The sequence below is a fragment of the Aquarana catesbeiana genome, linkage group LG04 (assembly GCF_042186555.1).
Source record: "Aquarana catesbeiana isolate 2022-GZ linkage group LG04, ASM4218655v1, whole genome shotgun sequence".
In the NCBI taxonomy this organism is placed as follows: Eukaryota; Metazoa; Chordata; class Amphibia; order Anura; family Ranidae; genus Aquarana; species Aquarana catesbeiana.
Window position 1 is genome coordinate 519,593,608 of NC_133327.1, and position 15,786 is coordinate 519,609,393.

Sequence of the window (15,786 nt, forward strand, 5' to 3'; positions counted from 1 at the left end):
TGTGGCCAGGCTGTGTAACAATCTCACACATGTGGTATTGTCATACTCAGGAAGAGTAGCAGAATGTATTTTGGAGTGTAATTTGTTGTATGCATATGCTGTGTGTGAGAAATAACCTGATAATTTGACAATTTTGTAAAAAAAAAAAAAAAAAAATTATATCTTCGTTTTGCAAAGAATTGTGGGAAAAAAATTACAGCTTAAAAAACTCACCATGCTACTTAATACCTTGGAATGTCTACTTTCTAAAAAGGGGTCATTTGGGGGCATTTGTACTTTCCTGACTTGTTAGTGTCTCAAGAAAAGAGATACACCTGATGTACTGAAGGCCTGATCAGATTTGAGCACTTTTTGATTGGCACCATAGTTTGTAGACTTTCACAAAGACCAAATAATATACACTAATTTGGGTTATTTTTACCAAAGATATGTAGCAGTATAAATGTTGGCAAAAATTTATGAAAAAATTACTAATTACCAAAATTTTATGACAGAAAAGAAAAAGGCATTTTTTTTTTCCACAAAATTTACAGTCTTTTTATTTATAGCACAAAAAATAAAAAACCCACTAGTGATTAAATACCACCAAAAGAAATCTCTATTTGTGTGAAAAAAAGGACGCAAGTTTCATATGGGTACAGTGTTGCATGACTGAGTAAATGTCATTCAAACTGAGCGCTGAAAGCTGAAAAGGGGGTGTAAGTGCACTGTATTGAGGTGGTTAAAGTAATAAAGTTTTTTTTTTTTTTTTTTTTTTTTTTATTTAATAAAAAACATTAAATATTTACCTGCGGTCCTTTATGTCCTCTTTGTTGGTCTCTGCTAGTGCTCTCTACTCCTTCCTTGCAAGTACCCCCTCAGCAAGCTATGTGCTACGGGGACACTCATGTGGGTGCACTCCCAAAACAGGCTGTGTGTGTGTTCATAAACAAAGAATGGCTTGGCCATGCCCCCCACAGGATCTGACTGACAGCCTACAGCTCCTGCTGCTCAGTGAAGCCTGTGAATCCAACAGGAGAGTGGGGCTGTTGGCAGGAACAGCGCTGGATTGTGAGAGATGTCAGGTAAGTGTTTAGAGACAGAGAGGTAGGAACAAGTCGTGGGGTGTTTGGGTAAAGTGGAGTTGGTTTATAAGAGGATGCCTGATGGGGTGGCTTGTCCAGCAAAGTTTTGCCAGTACCCAAATTACTTGTAGACCCTGGGTTATAGAGAAAATTATTATATCTATCTCTATCTATCTATCTATCTATATCTTTCAAGTACCATCCTAGCAAGCCACTTATTGGGGGGTACTTGTGCAGGCTCACTTCCAAGCCACATTGCCTGCACCCAAAGACACAGACAAAAATACTAATCGACTAAAATATGACTAAAACTAAAATGGCATTTTAGTCAAAAGACTAAGTGCCGGTTCACACGGGGGCGACTTGTCAGGCGACCTAGTCGCCTGACAAGTCGCCTCCCGTTCTGTACAATGGAACCGCTCTAATCGGAGCGACACAAGTCGCTCCGACTTAGAAAAAGGTTCCTGTACTACTTTGGGGGCGACTTGGGGCGACTTGCATAGACTTCTATACAGAAGTCGTTTTGCAAGTCGCCATGGCATTCGTGTGCAGGTCGCCTCGGTGAGGCGACCTGCAAGTCGTGCCGCCCCTAGTGTGAACCGAGCCTAAGACTAAAACTAAATTGAAATTTGACTTCAAAATTAACACTGGTCTGTAGTGCATGTTCAACATACCTCAATGCCATAATAAATAACATATGAGATTTTTCACTCCAGCAGTATATAATGAGTTTGGAAATTGTAGAGAAATGTGAACGAAAGCATTACAATTTAATTACACTCATTCGATTTTAGACAATTAAAATGAGTTTTAGTAGACTAAAATGTACTGGAGATTTAGTTGACTAAATACGACTAAAAACAATTGCAGAAGACTAAAATGGGACTAAAATTAAAATGCTATTTTAGTCCTAAGACTAAAACTAAAATCGAAAATTTGCTGCTAAAATTAACACTGATGGACACAGGTGGTTTGCCTTAATGCAGAAAATACATTACGAAAACAAAAAAAACAAAAAAACAAAAAAACAAAAAAAAAAAAAAAAAACCCCACACACACGGCTTTAGTATCACGATTAAATATTTTGGCTTTAGTTCTACTTTAAAGTAAGCCAGTGTGTAGCATTGCGGTAACAACTTTACCCCCTTTTACACATACCAAAGTAAATCAGCAGCAAGACACTGAAGCTGCTATATGTACAGGAACACAGTGTAGATGAATAACCTAAAACGACATTTACTAGCTTTACATTCATATGCCAGTTATATACTGTATCTCTGATTTACTATAAAGCTTTACACTTAAGCCACTTTCCAGCACAGATAAGTTCAGACATTTGAATATTGACATTCGAGCAGCCTATTGCATCACTTAGGTCCTGTATAGTAAACACTAGAGGATGCTGGTGGGATATCCTGTGTCTCCAGCAGGGGAAGCAGCAACCATCTTACAGGAGACTGAGGTCTCTACACAAAGCTGTCTGTATAACCTTCTAGTTACTCCCAATAGGCTGAATTATAAAAGTGCTGTAAATGAGTAATCATACATAACCAGTCCTCTGACATATCCAGAAACCTCTCTCTATAACAATCCATCAGTGTCTATACAGTGCCATGATATTCTGGAATGTGACAGCCTGGCTAGTTGCCTCTAGTGTTCAGATCTTCCACATGTGTAGCCGAGTGACTGCCAAGCTGAAGAAGTTGTGAACATGCTGCTCACTGGCCACAGATACAGAATAGCACAATACAGTCTGACAGTGCACTGTGAGCATGCAGATCTCTGGTCATAGATACAGAGAGATACATGACACCACTAATACAATGTATACTGTCATCATAGATACATAATATCACAACAGTCTAACAGCACCAACACAATGTACACTGCCAGATCTGGAATACTACACAGGTAAAGTAACCATCACTAGGAGGCAGGAAGGACTGATCTTAGAAATAATTGGAATAGACATTAGATGGGAATAAAACAATACAGCATGAACTTGACAAAAGGAAGGCAGACACTGGAGCCAGAAATGTGTCTGGGAACAATGCCATGACACGTGCAGCCTAGCACACTGACCCTATTCTGAATGAAAATAGTTTGGGGCAGAGCCCATGTAAACTGAGATCTGGCTCACACCCGAGACACTGTGCCAGTTACAAAAGACTTATGTCATAGGCATCCATCCAAATCCTCAGCCACCTATTACTTCCATTCATCAGGACAGTTCATAGCGATGTAGAAGTGCAACATCTAACATTATAATAGCGAACTACTCCAGCGCTATGAGAAGGGCAGTCATAACATATCAAGAGGAGCCTGCAATGTACAGCAGTCTTATGACTAATGGTTGTGCTGAGAGTAGTAGTTCCACTGCACTATGGTCACTCATTAGTTGGCCAGAGCTGTGTTGACACTAATCTAGAACGGTGATCGCTAGAACTATAGTCACTTGTATCAGTGAACACTGATATCTTTAACCACCTCAATACTGGACACTTACACCCCCTTCCTGCCCTGATCAATTTTCAGCTTTCAGCGCTGTCACTGTTTGAATGACAATTGTGCGGTCATGCTATGCTGTACCTAAAAAGAATTTTTATCATTTTGTTCCCACAAATAGAGCTTACTTTTGGTGGTATTTGATCACCTCTGCGGTTTTTATTTTTTGCTAAATAAAAAAAGACCTAAAATTTTGAAAAAAAAAAAAAAAAAGTTTTTTTTTTCCCCTTTTATAAAATTTTGTAAACAAGTATGTTTTCTCCTTAACTGATGGGCACTGAAGAGGTAGCATCAATGAGGTGGCACTGACAGGCACAGACGATGAGCAATGGTAGGTGGCACTGAAAGACTGCACTGATGGGTACTTATGGGTGGCACTGATAAGCGGCACTGCTAGGCGGCATCGATAGGCATCAGGGATGGGCACTGATAGGGAGCTACCTGGGCCTTGATGGGCAGCTGCCTGGTGGTCCAGGATGGTGCCAATCCCTGATGGTCCTGCGCGAGAATCCAAGGGTGGGGCTGTACTGATAAACAATCAGCACAGACCCCCCCTGTCAAGAGAGCAGCCGATCGGCTCTTCTCTACTCCCATCTGTCAGACGCAAGTGAGGAAAAGCCAATCAATGGCTCTTCATGTTTACATCGTGATCAGCCGTGTTTGCACACGGATGATCACATGGTAAAGAGCCTCCGTCAGAGGCTCTTTACTGAGATCGGAGTAGCAGTGTATCTGACCGACACACCGCACCACCGATTGCTGCAATGCGCGCGCGAGAGCATTCGTTCTGGGAGGACATCATATGACGCCCGCCCAGAACGAGAGCTGCGCCGCCTGGCCATCATTTGACGGCTGGCAGGTGCAAGGCAGTTAAAGTATAACTGGAGGCAAAACTTTTTCAGTGGAGAATGTTTTGGGTATGGGACAGGAAGTGAAGGGAAATCTCCCCAAGGGAATGCAGATGGCAAAAAACAGGGGTTATAACCTTTTACTCGATCCAGCCCACACAATCCATATGTGTGGCCGTGCGGGGCTCCAGATCAACGGTCTCTCACCCCCGCAAGAGGCATATGACCAGAGCCTAAGGGCCCAATTGGCCTGTTCTATATTGTCCTCCCACCCTGGATACAGCAAATCAACAAAGGCTTCCCGACCAATCAGGGCAGGAGGCCGAAGACCCAGAACCCGGAAAGAAGACCGGGTCACCAGGGGAGCCATGACTGCTAGAGGTCTCCGCCCATAGGGGAAGTGCAGACTTGGAGGGGCTGTCCGTGCCCCCCCAAAATCCTCCAGCACCAGCCGCCACTGATAAACTGCCACTGCTATATCCACAGACACTGATCTATATCTATAGACACTATGAACCATAACTGCAATTGCTATATTGATGGAGGCTGAGATCCCTATACCAACCAATGCTGCGATCACTGTATTCACAGACGCTGTAAACTATGACCTGTAGCTATAGACACTGATCTAGAACTACGATCCCTATATCCACAGACGCTGCGATCTATAGCTACAGTATATATCTAGAACCATAGACACTGTGATCCCTATATTGACAGGCACTGCAATCTACAGTATATCAATGGTCTGTCATATCCATAACTACGATTGCTATATTGGAGGCTGAGATCCCTATACTGCGATCACTATAATCCCTATATTGACAGGTGCTATGATCGTTGTATCCACAGACGCTGTGATCTATAGCTATAGACATGATGAGATTTCATACACACACACCCCTCAAAATTAGAATATCAAAAATTTAATTTATTTCAGCAATTCAATAAGTGAAACTAATTTTATATAGATGCATTACACACAGAGTAATATATTTTAAACATTTTTTTTTTTTTTAATTTTGATAATTATGGCTTACAGCTGGTGAAAACCCCAAATTCAGCATCTCAGAAAATTAGATTACATAAGACCAATACAATAAAAAGAATTTTTAATACAGAAATGTTGGCTTACTGAAAAGTATGACCATGTACAATATAGTAGTATGCACTCAATGCCTGGTTAGGGCTTCTTTTTGAATAAATTACTGCATCAGTGTGGCATGGCATGGAGGTGATCAGCCTGTGGAACTGCTGAGGTGCTATGGAAGACCAGGTTGCTTTGATAGTGGCCTTCAGCTTATCTGCATTGTTGGATCTGTTGTCTCATCTTCCTCTTGACAATACCCCACAGATTCTCTATGGGGTTTAGTTCAGGCGAGTTTGCTCTCCAATCAAGCACATGATCATTAAACCAGGTATTGGTACTTTTGACAGTGTGGGCAGGTGCCAAGTCCTGCTGGAAAATGAAATCAGCATCTCCATAAAGCTGGTTAGCAGAGGGAAGCATGAAGTGCTCTAGAATTTCCTGGTAGAGGGTGCGCTGACTTTGGACCTAATAAAACACAGTGGGCCAACACCAGTAGATGACATGGCTCCCAAATCATCTTAGAGTGTGGAAAATGTTGCATCTCATTTGGAAATCAAGGTCCCAGAGTCTGGAGGAAGAGTGGAGAGGCACAGAATCCAAGTTGTGGTGATTTGGGGAGCCATGTCATCTGCTGATATTGGTCCATTGCGTTTTATCAAGTCCAAAAAAAGTAGTCAGCGCAGCCCTCTACCAGGAAATTGTAGAGCACTTCATGCTTCCTTCTACTGGCCAGCTGTATGGAGATGCTGGTTTCATTTTCCAGCAGGACTTGGCACCTGCCCACACTGCCAAAAGTACCAATACCTGGTTTAAATGTATGGTATCACTGTGCTTGAATGGCCAGCAAACTCGCCTGACCTAAACCCCATAGAGAATCTGTGGGGTATTGTCAAGAGGAAAATGAGACACACCAGACCCAACAATGCAGACAAGCTGAAGGCCACTATCAAAGTAACCTGGGCTTCCATAACACCTCAGCAGTGCCACAGGCTGATCACCTCCATGCCATTGATGGAGTAATTTATGCAAAAGGAGCCCCAACCAAGTATTAAGTGTATACTACACTGTACATGGGCACTCTTTTCAGTAAGCCAATATTTCTGTATGAAAAAAATTCTCTTTTGGTCTTATGAGATACTGAATTTTGGGCTTTCACTTGCTGTAAGCCATAATCAACATTAAAAGAAAAAAAAAAATGAAATGTTTGTAATATAAACACATCTATATAAAATCATGAGGTTCATTTTTGAATTGAATTACTGAAATAAACTTTTAAAATTTAAATTGACTTTTTGATGATATTCTAATTTTCTGAGATGCAAAAATGATAGAGAACACACATATATATTTTTTTTTTCCTTCTTTTTACAGCTGTGATCGCTGTAGCCACCAATACTGTGATCTCTATAGGTATAGCCTCTCTGATCTGATGTATATACATTGTAATGATTAGGAGTTTCCTGGTGTCAGCCCCCCCATAGTACTATTCTCATGACTTCTTCCTATAGCCTTCAGTCACATGGCTGCTTTCCATAAGCACGCCCCCTCCACTGTCAGCCCCTCACCAAGGTTGCCACCTCATCCCGAACGTATATGAATTACACAGGTTCTGTGGCTAATAAGGTAGGAATTAAACTCAGTGCCTTACCTGCATTAAATTAGCCCCAGAACCTAAGTAATTATTATGTGCTCGGTTTTAAAGGGATGAGATGGCAATGGCAGCTCCCACATGGTACAGTCATGTCTTTATTCCAGGTGCAGACAGCCCCCCACACACAGCCCTCTCTCCCCCTATAAGGAGTACCTTGTGATTGAAGCATGAGGCTCTGGCTGTGATGAAGCTGCCCTACTGTCAGCTGGTCTGAGCCGTCCAATGACGTGCGGAGCTCGGTGTCCGGGTAGTCGACTGTATAGGCGGCGGAGCGGTACCCAACGCATGGTGAGCGGACAGAAGAAGAGAAGCGTGTTCTGAGCCCGGCACTTAGCTCTACAAGACTTCCCAGCCAGATGAAGGTGGCGCTCACTTCAGACAGTCTCCGCCCCTATAGGGAGGGGCTTCTGCTGGCCTGCCTGTGGATTAACCAGTTCATGACCGGGGAGCTGACACCTCTGTCAGTAGAAGCATGTCATCATCACTGGTGGGTGGAATGTGGAAATTCCTAGAGATGTAGTTATACCTGATTAATAGAACACAGCATTGCCCATGGCCCTGTGTTCTAACCCTTCACTTAAAAAAAAAAACGTTTTTTTATTTTCTGCACATGTGTTAACCACTTCAGCCCCAGAAGATTTGGCTACTCAATGACCAGAGCATTTTTTGTGATATGGCACTGCGTTGCTTTAACTGACAATTGCGCGGTCGTGCGACGCTGTACACAAACAAAATTGACGTCCTTCTTTTCTAACAGATAGAGCTTTTTTTTGGTGGTATTTGATCACCTCTGTGGTTTTTAATTTTTGCGCTATAAACAAAAAAAGAGCAACAATTTTGAAAAAAAAAAACACTATATTCTTTACTTTTTGCTGTAATAAATAGCTACCGACCAGCTCCTGTACATATACGTCAGCAGTTTGAAGATGGATATCTCGGTAACGGCAGCAGCTGCTGTCACAACAGAGTTATCCATCTTTAGAGCCGGCGGTTCCGTTTACGAGAGAGGTGGTCTCTGCAGCGGATTCGCCGCGAGATCACCGTTATCGGCAGGGGAGAGGCGCCACCCCCTCTCCCCCGCCCTCCGCCACTTACCGGGCAGCAGCGGAGGCGATCGGGACAAGTCCGTGTCTGTGTATGGAGACGAGTGAGGGGAAAATGGCCCCCACCCGTCTCCATACTATAGCAGGGCGGAAGCGACGTCAAAACGCCACTTCCACCCATATATCTTAAGGCACATTTTTTTTTTTTCTTTTATTGCATTTAAGTCCAAATATGAGATCTGAGGTCTTTTTGACCCCAGATCTCATATTTAAGAGGTTTACATTCCTTGTAATAGGAATAAAAGTGACCCATTTTTTTTTTTGTAAAATAGTGAAAAAATAAAATCAAGTAAAATCAATTAAAAAAAAAAAAATTTTTTTAAAGCGCCCCATCCCGACAAGCTTGTGCGCAGAAGCGAACCCATACATGAGTAGCGCCCGCATATGAAAACGGTGGTCAAACCACACATCTTGGGTATCGCAGCGATCGTTAAAGTGAGAGCAATAATTCTAGCCCTAGACCTCCTCTGTAACTTAAAACATGCAATCAGTAGAATTTTTTAAACGTCGCCTATGGAGATTTTTAAGGGTAAAAGTTTGACGCCGTTCCACGAGCGGGCGCAATTTTGAAGCGTGACATGTTGGGTATCAATTTACTCGGTGTAACATTATCTTTCACAATATAAAAAGAAATTGGGCTAACTTTACTGCTTTACTGTTGTATTATTTTTTTTATTAAAAAAAATGAATTTTTTCCAAAAAACGTGTGCTTGTTAGACCGCTGCGCAAATATGGTGTGAAAATAGTATTGCAATGACCACCATTTTATTTTCTAGGGCGTTAGAAAAAAAAATATTTAGCCCTCATGCACACAGGCTGTTAAAAAAACGTTATGAAAACGCCAGTATCTTTGCAGTGATTTTTTTAAACTTTTTTCAGCGTTTTTCAGCGTTTTTGCAATAGCGTTTTTGAGCGTTTTTCCGCGTTAGCGTTTTTGAGCGTTTTTTTTTTCAATTTTTTTTTTTTTTTTTTTTTTTTTTCAATGGATCAAAAACGCTAAAAAACATTGGTGAATGACGTTTTTGAGCGTTTTTGAGCGTTTTTCAGCGTTAGAGCGTTTTTACAGCTGAAAAACGTCTCTCAGAACCCACTGGTCCTGGGTTTTTTTTACAGTTTAAAAATGCCTATGCCACTTGCAGCTCAAAAACGCCTAGGTGGGCATGAAGCCATAGACTAACATAGACAGGCCTTTTTAAGCTGCAAAAAAAGCTCAAAAAAGCAGCTGTAAAAACGTCCGTGTGCATGAGGACTTAATGTTTGGGGGTTCTAAGTAATTTTCTAGCAAACTTGTAAACACCAAAATCTCAAAACAAGGCTAGTCCTTAAGTGGTTATAAAAAAGCAAATTTTTTCCTCAGTTTAGACCGATATGTATTCTTCTACATATTTTTGGTAATAAAAATCGCAATAAGCGTATATGGATTGGTTTGCGCAGAAGTTATAGCATCCACAAAATAGGGGAAAGATTTATGGCATTTTTTATTATTATTTTTTCTTTTACTAGTAATTTCGGCGATCTGCGATTTTTATCGAGACTGCGACATTATGGCGGACACATCGGACACTTTCATCACATTTTTGGGTCGATTGACAATTATACAGCGATCAGTGCTATAAAATGCACTGATTACTGTATAAATGTCACTGACAGGAAAGGGGTTAAACACTAGGGGGCGAGCAAGGGTTTAACTGTGTTCCCTAAGTGTGTGTTCTAACTGTGGGGGATGGGACTGACTATTGGAGATGAGAGATCGTGGTTCCCAGCTCGTAGGAACTCACGATCTCTCTCTCCTCTCCTCACAGAACTGGGACGTGTGTGTTTACACACACGTCCCTGTTCTGCCTCTCGTGCCCGTGATCGCTCGTGGCCAGCGGTCATCTCGACAGCCAGACGCAAGCATCGGCACCCCCGCTGTGCAGCGAGCACGCACGCGCCTGCTATCCCTCTTAAAGGGACCAACATACAGCTACATCGGTTCGCAGGATCGTGCAGACCTGCCGCTGTATAATGATGGCGGCTGGTCGGAAAGTGTTTAAAATGCATATTTTAGGCCTGAACATGACTTAAAAGTTAAAGCCCCAAAACATGGCATCATTTCTACCCTGGGAAATACAATGGTGGTAGTCTGAAGTGATGCTAAAGGCTTTTTTCCTTAGAATAAAAATGATGTTATGCTTACCTGCTATTTGCAACAATATTGCATGGGGCGGTCACTTACCTTACTTCCTCTTTGGTGGTCCCATACGGGGCGGAGTGCTTCTCCCTTCTCTTTGGTGGTCACATATCAGTGCAGAGTGCTTCTCCCTCCTCTTTGGTGGTACCATACCGGTTCTGAGTGTTTCTTCCAAATCTTTGGTGGTCCCATATGGGGTGGAGTGCTTCTCCCTTCTCTTTGGTGGTCCTATACCGGTGCAGAGTGCTTCTCCCTCCTCTTTGGTGGTCCCATACTAGTATTGAGTGCTTCTCCCTCTTCTTTGGTGATCCCATACCGGTACTGAGTGCTTCTTCCTCCTCTTTGGTGGTCCCACACCGGTGTGGAGTTCTTCTCCCTCCTCTTTGGTGGTCCCATATCGGTGCGGAGTGCTTCTCCCTCCTCTTTGGTGGTTCCATACCGGTACTGAGTGATTCTCCCTCCTCTTTGGTGGTTCCATACCGGTATTGAGTGCTTCTCCCTCCTCTTTGGAGGTCCCATACCGGTACTGAGTGCTTCTTCCTCCTCTTTGGTGGTCCCACACCGGTGTGGAGTGCTTCTCCCTCCTCTTTGGTGGTCCCATAGTCCCATATTGGTGCGGAGTGCTTCTCCCTCCTCTTTGGTGGTCCCATACCAGTACTGAGTGCTTCTCCCTCCTCTTTGGTGGACCCATCGTGTTACCAAGTGCTTCTCTCTCCTCTTTGGTAGTGCCATACCGGTGCGGAGTACTTCTCCCTCCTCTTTGGTAGTCCCCCCCCCAGTGGGGAGTGCTTCTCCCTCCTCTTTGGTGGTCCCATACCAGTGAGGAGTGTATCTCCCTCCTCTTTGGTGGTCACATACCGGTACTGAGTGCTTCCTCCACTTTGGTGGTCCCATACCGGTGCAGAGTGCTTCTTCCTCCTTTTTGGTGGTCCCATACCGGTACGGAGTGCTTCTCCCTCCTCTTTGGTGGTCCCATAACGGTGAAAGGGGTTCTCCCTCCTTTTTGGTGGTCCCATACTGGTGCTGAGTGCTTCTCTCTCCTCTTTGGTGGTCCCATACCGGTGCGGAGTACTTCTCCCCATACCAATGTGGAGTGCTTCTCCCTCCTCTTTGGTGGTCCCATATCGGTGCGGAGTGCTTCTCCCTCCTCTTTTGTGGCCATATGCCAATACTGAGTGCTTCTCCCTCCTCTTTGGTGGTCCCATATCGGTGCAGAGTGCTTCTCCCTCCTCTTTGGTGGTCCCATACTGATACTGAGTGCTTCTCTTTCCTCTTTGGTGGTCCCATACCGGTACTGAGTGCTTTTCCCTCCTCTTTGGTGGTCCCATACCGGTGGGGAGCCTCCTCGTTGGTGGTCCCATACCAGTGAGGAGTGCTTCTCCTTCCTCTTTGGTGGTCCCATACCGTTACTGAGTGCTTCTCCCTCCTCTTTGGTAGTCCCATATCGGTACTGAGTGCTTCTCCCTCCTCTTTGGTGGTCCCATACTGGTTCCGAGTTCTTCTCCCTCCTCTTTGGTGGTTACATGTCGGTGCGGAGTGCTTCTCCCTCCCCTTTGGTGGTCCCATACCAGTACTGGGTGCTTCTCCCTCCTCTTTGATGGTCCCATACCGGTGTGGAGTGCTTCTCCCTCCTTTTTGGTGGTCCCATACCAGTGAGGAGTGCTTCTCCCTCCTGTTTGGTGGTCACATACCGGTACTGAGTGCTTCCTCCTCTTTTGGTTGGTCCCATACTGATGTAGAATGCTTCTTCCTCCTCTTTGGTGGTCCAATACAGGTACTGAGTGCTTCTCCCTCCTATTTGGTGCTCCCATACCGGTGCGGAGTGCTTCTCCCTCCTCTTTGGTTGTCCCATACTGGTACTTAGTGCTTCTCCCTCCTATTTGGTGGTCCCATACCAGTGCAAAGTGCTTCTCCCTCCTCTTTGGTGGTCCCATACTGGTGTGGAGTTCTTCTCTCTCCTCTTTGGTGGTCCCAAATGCGGTACTGAGTGCTTCTCCCTCCTCTTTGGTGGTCCCATATTGGTGCAGTGTGCTTCTCCCTCCTCTTTGGTGATCCCATACCGATACTGAGTACTTCTCCCTCCTCTTTGGTGGTCCCATACCGGTACTGAGTGCTTTTCCCTCCTCTTTGGTGGTCTCATACCGGTGGGGAGTGCTTCTCCCTCATCATTGGTGCTCCCATACCAGTGAGGAGTGCTTCTCCCTCCTCTTTGGTGGTCCCATACTGGTACTGAGTGCTTCTCTCTCCTCTTTGGTCGTCCCATACCGTTGCGGAGAACTCACTCCTCTTTGGTGGTCCCATACCAGTGTGGAGTGCTTCTCCCTCCTCTTTGGTAGTCCCATATCGGTGCGGAGTGCTTCTCCCTCCTCTTTGGTGGTTCCATATCGGTGCGGAGTGCTTCTCCGTCCCCTTTGGTGGTCCCATACCAGTACTGGGTGCTTCTCCCTCCTCTTTGATGGTCCCATACCGGTATTGAGTGCTTCTCCCTAATCTTTGGTGATCCCATACCGGTGTGGAGTGCTCCTCCCTCCTTTTTGGTGGTCCCATACCAGTATTGAGTGCTTCTCCCTCCTCTTTGGTGGTCACATACCGATACTGAGTGGTTCTTCCTCCTCTTTGGTGGTCTCACACCGGTGTGGAGTGCTTCTCCCTCCTTTTTGGTGGTCCCATACCAGTGAGGAGTGCTTCTCCCTCCTCTTTGGTGGTCACATACCGGTACTGAGTGCTTCTGCCTCTTTTGGTGGTTCCATACCAGTACTGAGTGCTTCTTCCTCCTCTTTGGTGGTCCCATACTGGTGCAAAGTGCTTCTCCCTCCTCTTTGGTGGTCCCATACCAGTGCGGAGTGCTTCTCCCTCCTCTTCGGTGGTCCCATAGCGGTGCAGAGTGCTTCTCCCTCCTCTTTGGTGATCCCATACCGATACTGAGTGCTTTTCCCTCTTCTTTGGTTGTCCCATACCGGTACTGAGTGCTTTTACCTCCTCTTTGGTGGTCCCATACCGATGGGGAGTGCTTCTCCCTCCTCATTGGTGGTCCCATACCGGTACTGAGTGCTTCTCCCTCCTTTTTGGTGTTTCCATATCAGTGCAGAGTGCTTCTCCCTCCTCTTTCGTGGTCCCATACCGGTATTTTGTGCTTCTCCCTCCTCTTTGGTGATCCCATACTGGTGTGGAGTAGACATGTCCACACTGAAATATTTCGTTTCGGAATTTCGTTTTCGTCCGAAAAATAAATTTAGTTACTCCCGAAATTCGTTTTTATTTAATTTGTTTTTCGTAAAAAATTGCATTCGTCCGAAAATCCAAATTAAGGTTGAATCTGTCATTGAAGGCTTATGGTGTCTGTCGAATGTTCAAAGAAGATTCAACGGAGCAGCTAAACTGTACGATGCCGTATAGTTTACCTGCTCCGTCGAATCTTCTTAGATCTTTCAACAGACACCATAAGCCAAAGTACGTGTGTACTTAGTTCTAGCTATTTTACTGCTCCTCCTCTTTTATTACAATCAGCCAATAACATTCATCATCATTATTTTTATTTATCTTTTCTCCCCTACGTCAAATCTTTTCTCTCTATGTAGAATAATCTTGGACTAATAGAGTTAAGGTTAGGCACATTCGACCACAGGTTTCATGGACACAGATTGTTATTGTCATCATCATGTCGAATCTCCTATCTATATCGAACTGTTGTAGCAACGAAAACGAAAATAAAGCATTTGTTTATGTTGGATCTTTCGTTTTTCGGATTCTGCACTTTCGTTATCGTTTGTTAATACGATAACGAAAATACCTGAAATTCGGATGAAAATGCATTTGGACGAAAACGAATGCACATGTCTAGTGTGGAGTGCTTCTCCCTCCTCTTTGGTGGTCCCATACCAGTGAGAAGTGCTTCTCCCTCCTCTTTGGTGGTCACAAACAGGTACTGAGTGCTTCCTCCTCTTTGATGGTAACCATACCGGTGCAGAGTGCTTCTTCCTCTTCTTTGGTGGTCCCATACCAGTACTGAGTACTTCTCCATCCTCTTTGGTGGTCCCATACCTGTACTGAGTGCTTCTCCCCTTCTCTTTGGTGGTCCCATACCAGTGTGGAGTGCTTCTCCCTCCTCTTTGGTGCTTCCATATCGGTATTGAGTGCTTCTCCCTCCTCTTTGGTGATCCCATACCGGTACTGAGTGCTTCTTCCTCCTCTTTGGTGGTCCCACACCGGTGTGGAGTGCTTTTCCCTCCTTTTGGGTGGTCCCATACCAGTGAGGAATGCTTCTCCCTCCTCTTTGGAGGTCCCATACCGGTACTGAGTGCTTCTCCCTCCTCTTTGGTGATCCCATATTGGTACTGAGTGCTTCTCCCTCCTCTTTGGTGGTCCCATACCGGTACTGAGTGTTTCTCCCTCTTCATTGATGGTCCCATACTGGTACTGAGTGCTTCTCTCTCCTCTTTGGTGGTCCTATACCAGTGCGGAGTACTTTTCCCTCCTTTTTGATGGTCTCATACCAGTGTGGAGGGCTTCTCCCTCCTCTTTGGTGGTCCCATATCTGTGCAAAGTGCTTCTCCCTCCTCTTTGGTGTTTCCATATCGGTCGGGAGTGCTTCTTCTTCCTCTTCTGGTGGTCCCATACCGGTACTGAGTGCTTCTCCCTCCTCTTTGATTGTCCCATACCGGTACTGAGTGCTTCTCCTTCCTATTTGTTGGTCCCATATCATTGCAAAGTGCTTCTCCCTCCTCTTTGGTGATCCCATACCGGTATTGAGTGCTTCTCCCTCCTCTTTGGTGGTCCCATATCTGTGCGGAGTGCTTCTCCCTCCACTTTGGTGGTCCCATACCAGTACTGAGTGCTTCTCCCTCCTCTTTGGTGGTCCCATACCGGTACTGAGTGCTTCTCCCTCCTCTTTGGTGGTCCCATACCAGCAAGGGGTGCTTCTCCCTCCTCTTTGGTGGTCCCATACCGGTACTGAGTGCTTCCTCCTCTTTGGTGGTTCCATACCAGTGCGGAGTGCTTCTCCCTCCTCTTTGGTGGTCCCATGCCAGTACTGAGTGCTTCTCCCTCCTCTTTGGTGGTCCCATACCGGTGTGGAGTGCTTCTCCCCTCTCTTTGATTGTTCCCTTTCGATACTGAGTGCTTCTCCCTCCTCTTTGGTGGTCCCATACCGGTGCCGAGTGCTTCTCCCTCCTCTTTGGTGGTCCCATACTGATACTAAGTGCTTCTTCCTCCTCTTTGGTGGTCCCACACCGGTGTGGAATGCTTCTCCCTCCTCTTTGGTGGTCCCATACTGATACTAAGTGCTTCTTCCTCCTCTTTGGTGGTCCCACACCGGTGTGGAATGCTTCTCCCTCCTCTTTGGTGGTCACATAC

At 45.1% G+C, this 15,786-nt stretch overlaps 1 protein-coding gene across 1 annotated transcript in view; it reads right to left on the minus strand.

Annotated features, from left to right (window-relative positions):
• The window catches only part of MTHFD1L (methylenetetrahydrofolate dehydrogenase (NADP+ dependent) 1 like), a 455,506-nt gene extending 447,944 nt beyond the window's left edge, over window positions 1–7,562 (minus strand). The window contains exon 1 of the mRNA XM_073627780.1: window positions 7,312–7,562. Coding sequence (XP_073483881.1) covers window positions 7,312–7,445 — 134 coding nt within the window. The 5' untranslated portion in view covers window positions 7,446–7,562. The remainder of the gene's footprint in view (window positions 1–7,311) is intronic.
• Window positions 7,563–15,786: the final 8,224 nt, after the last annotated feature.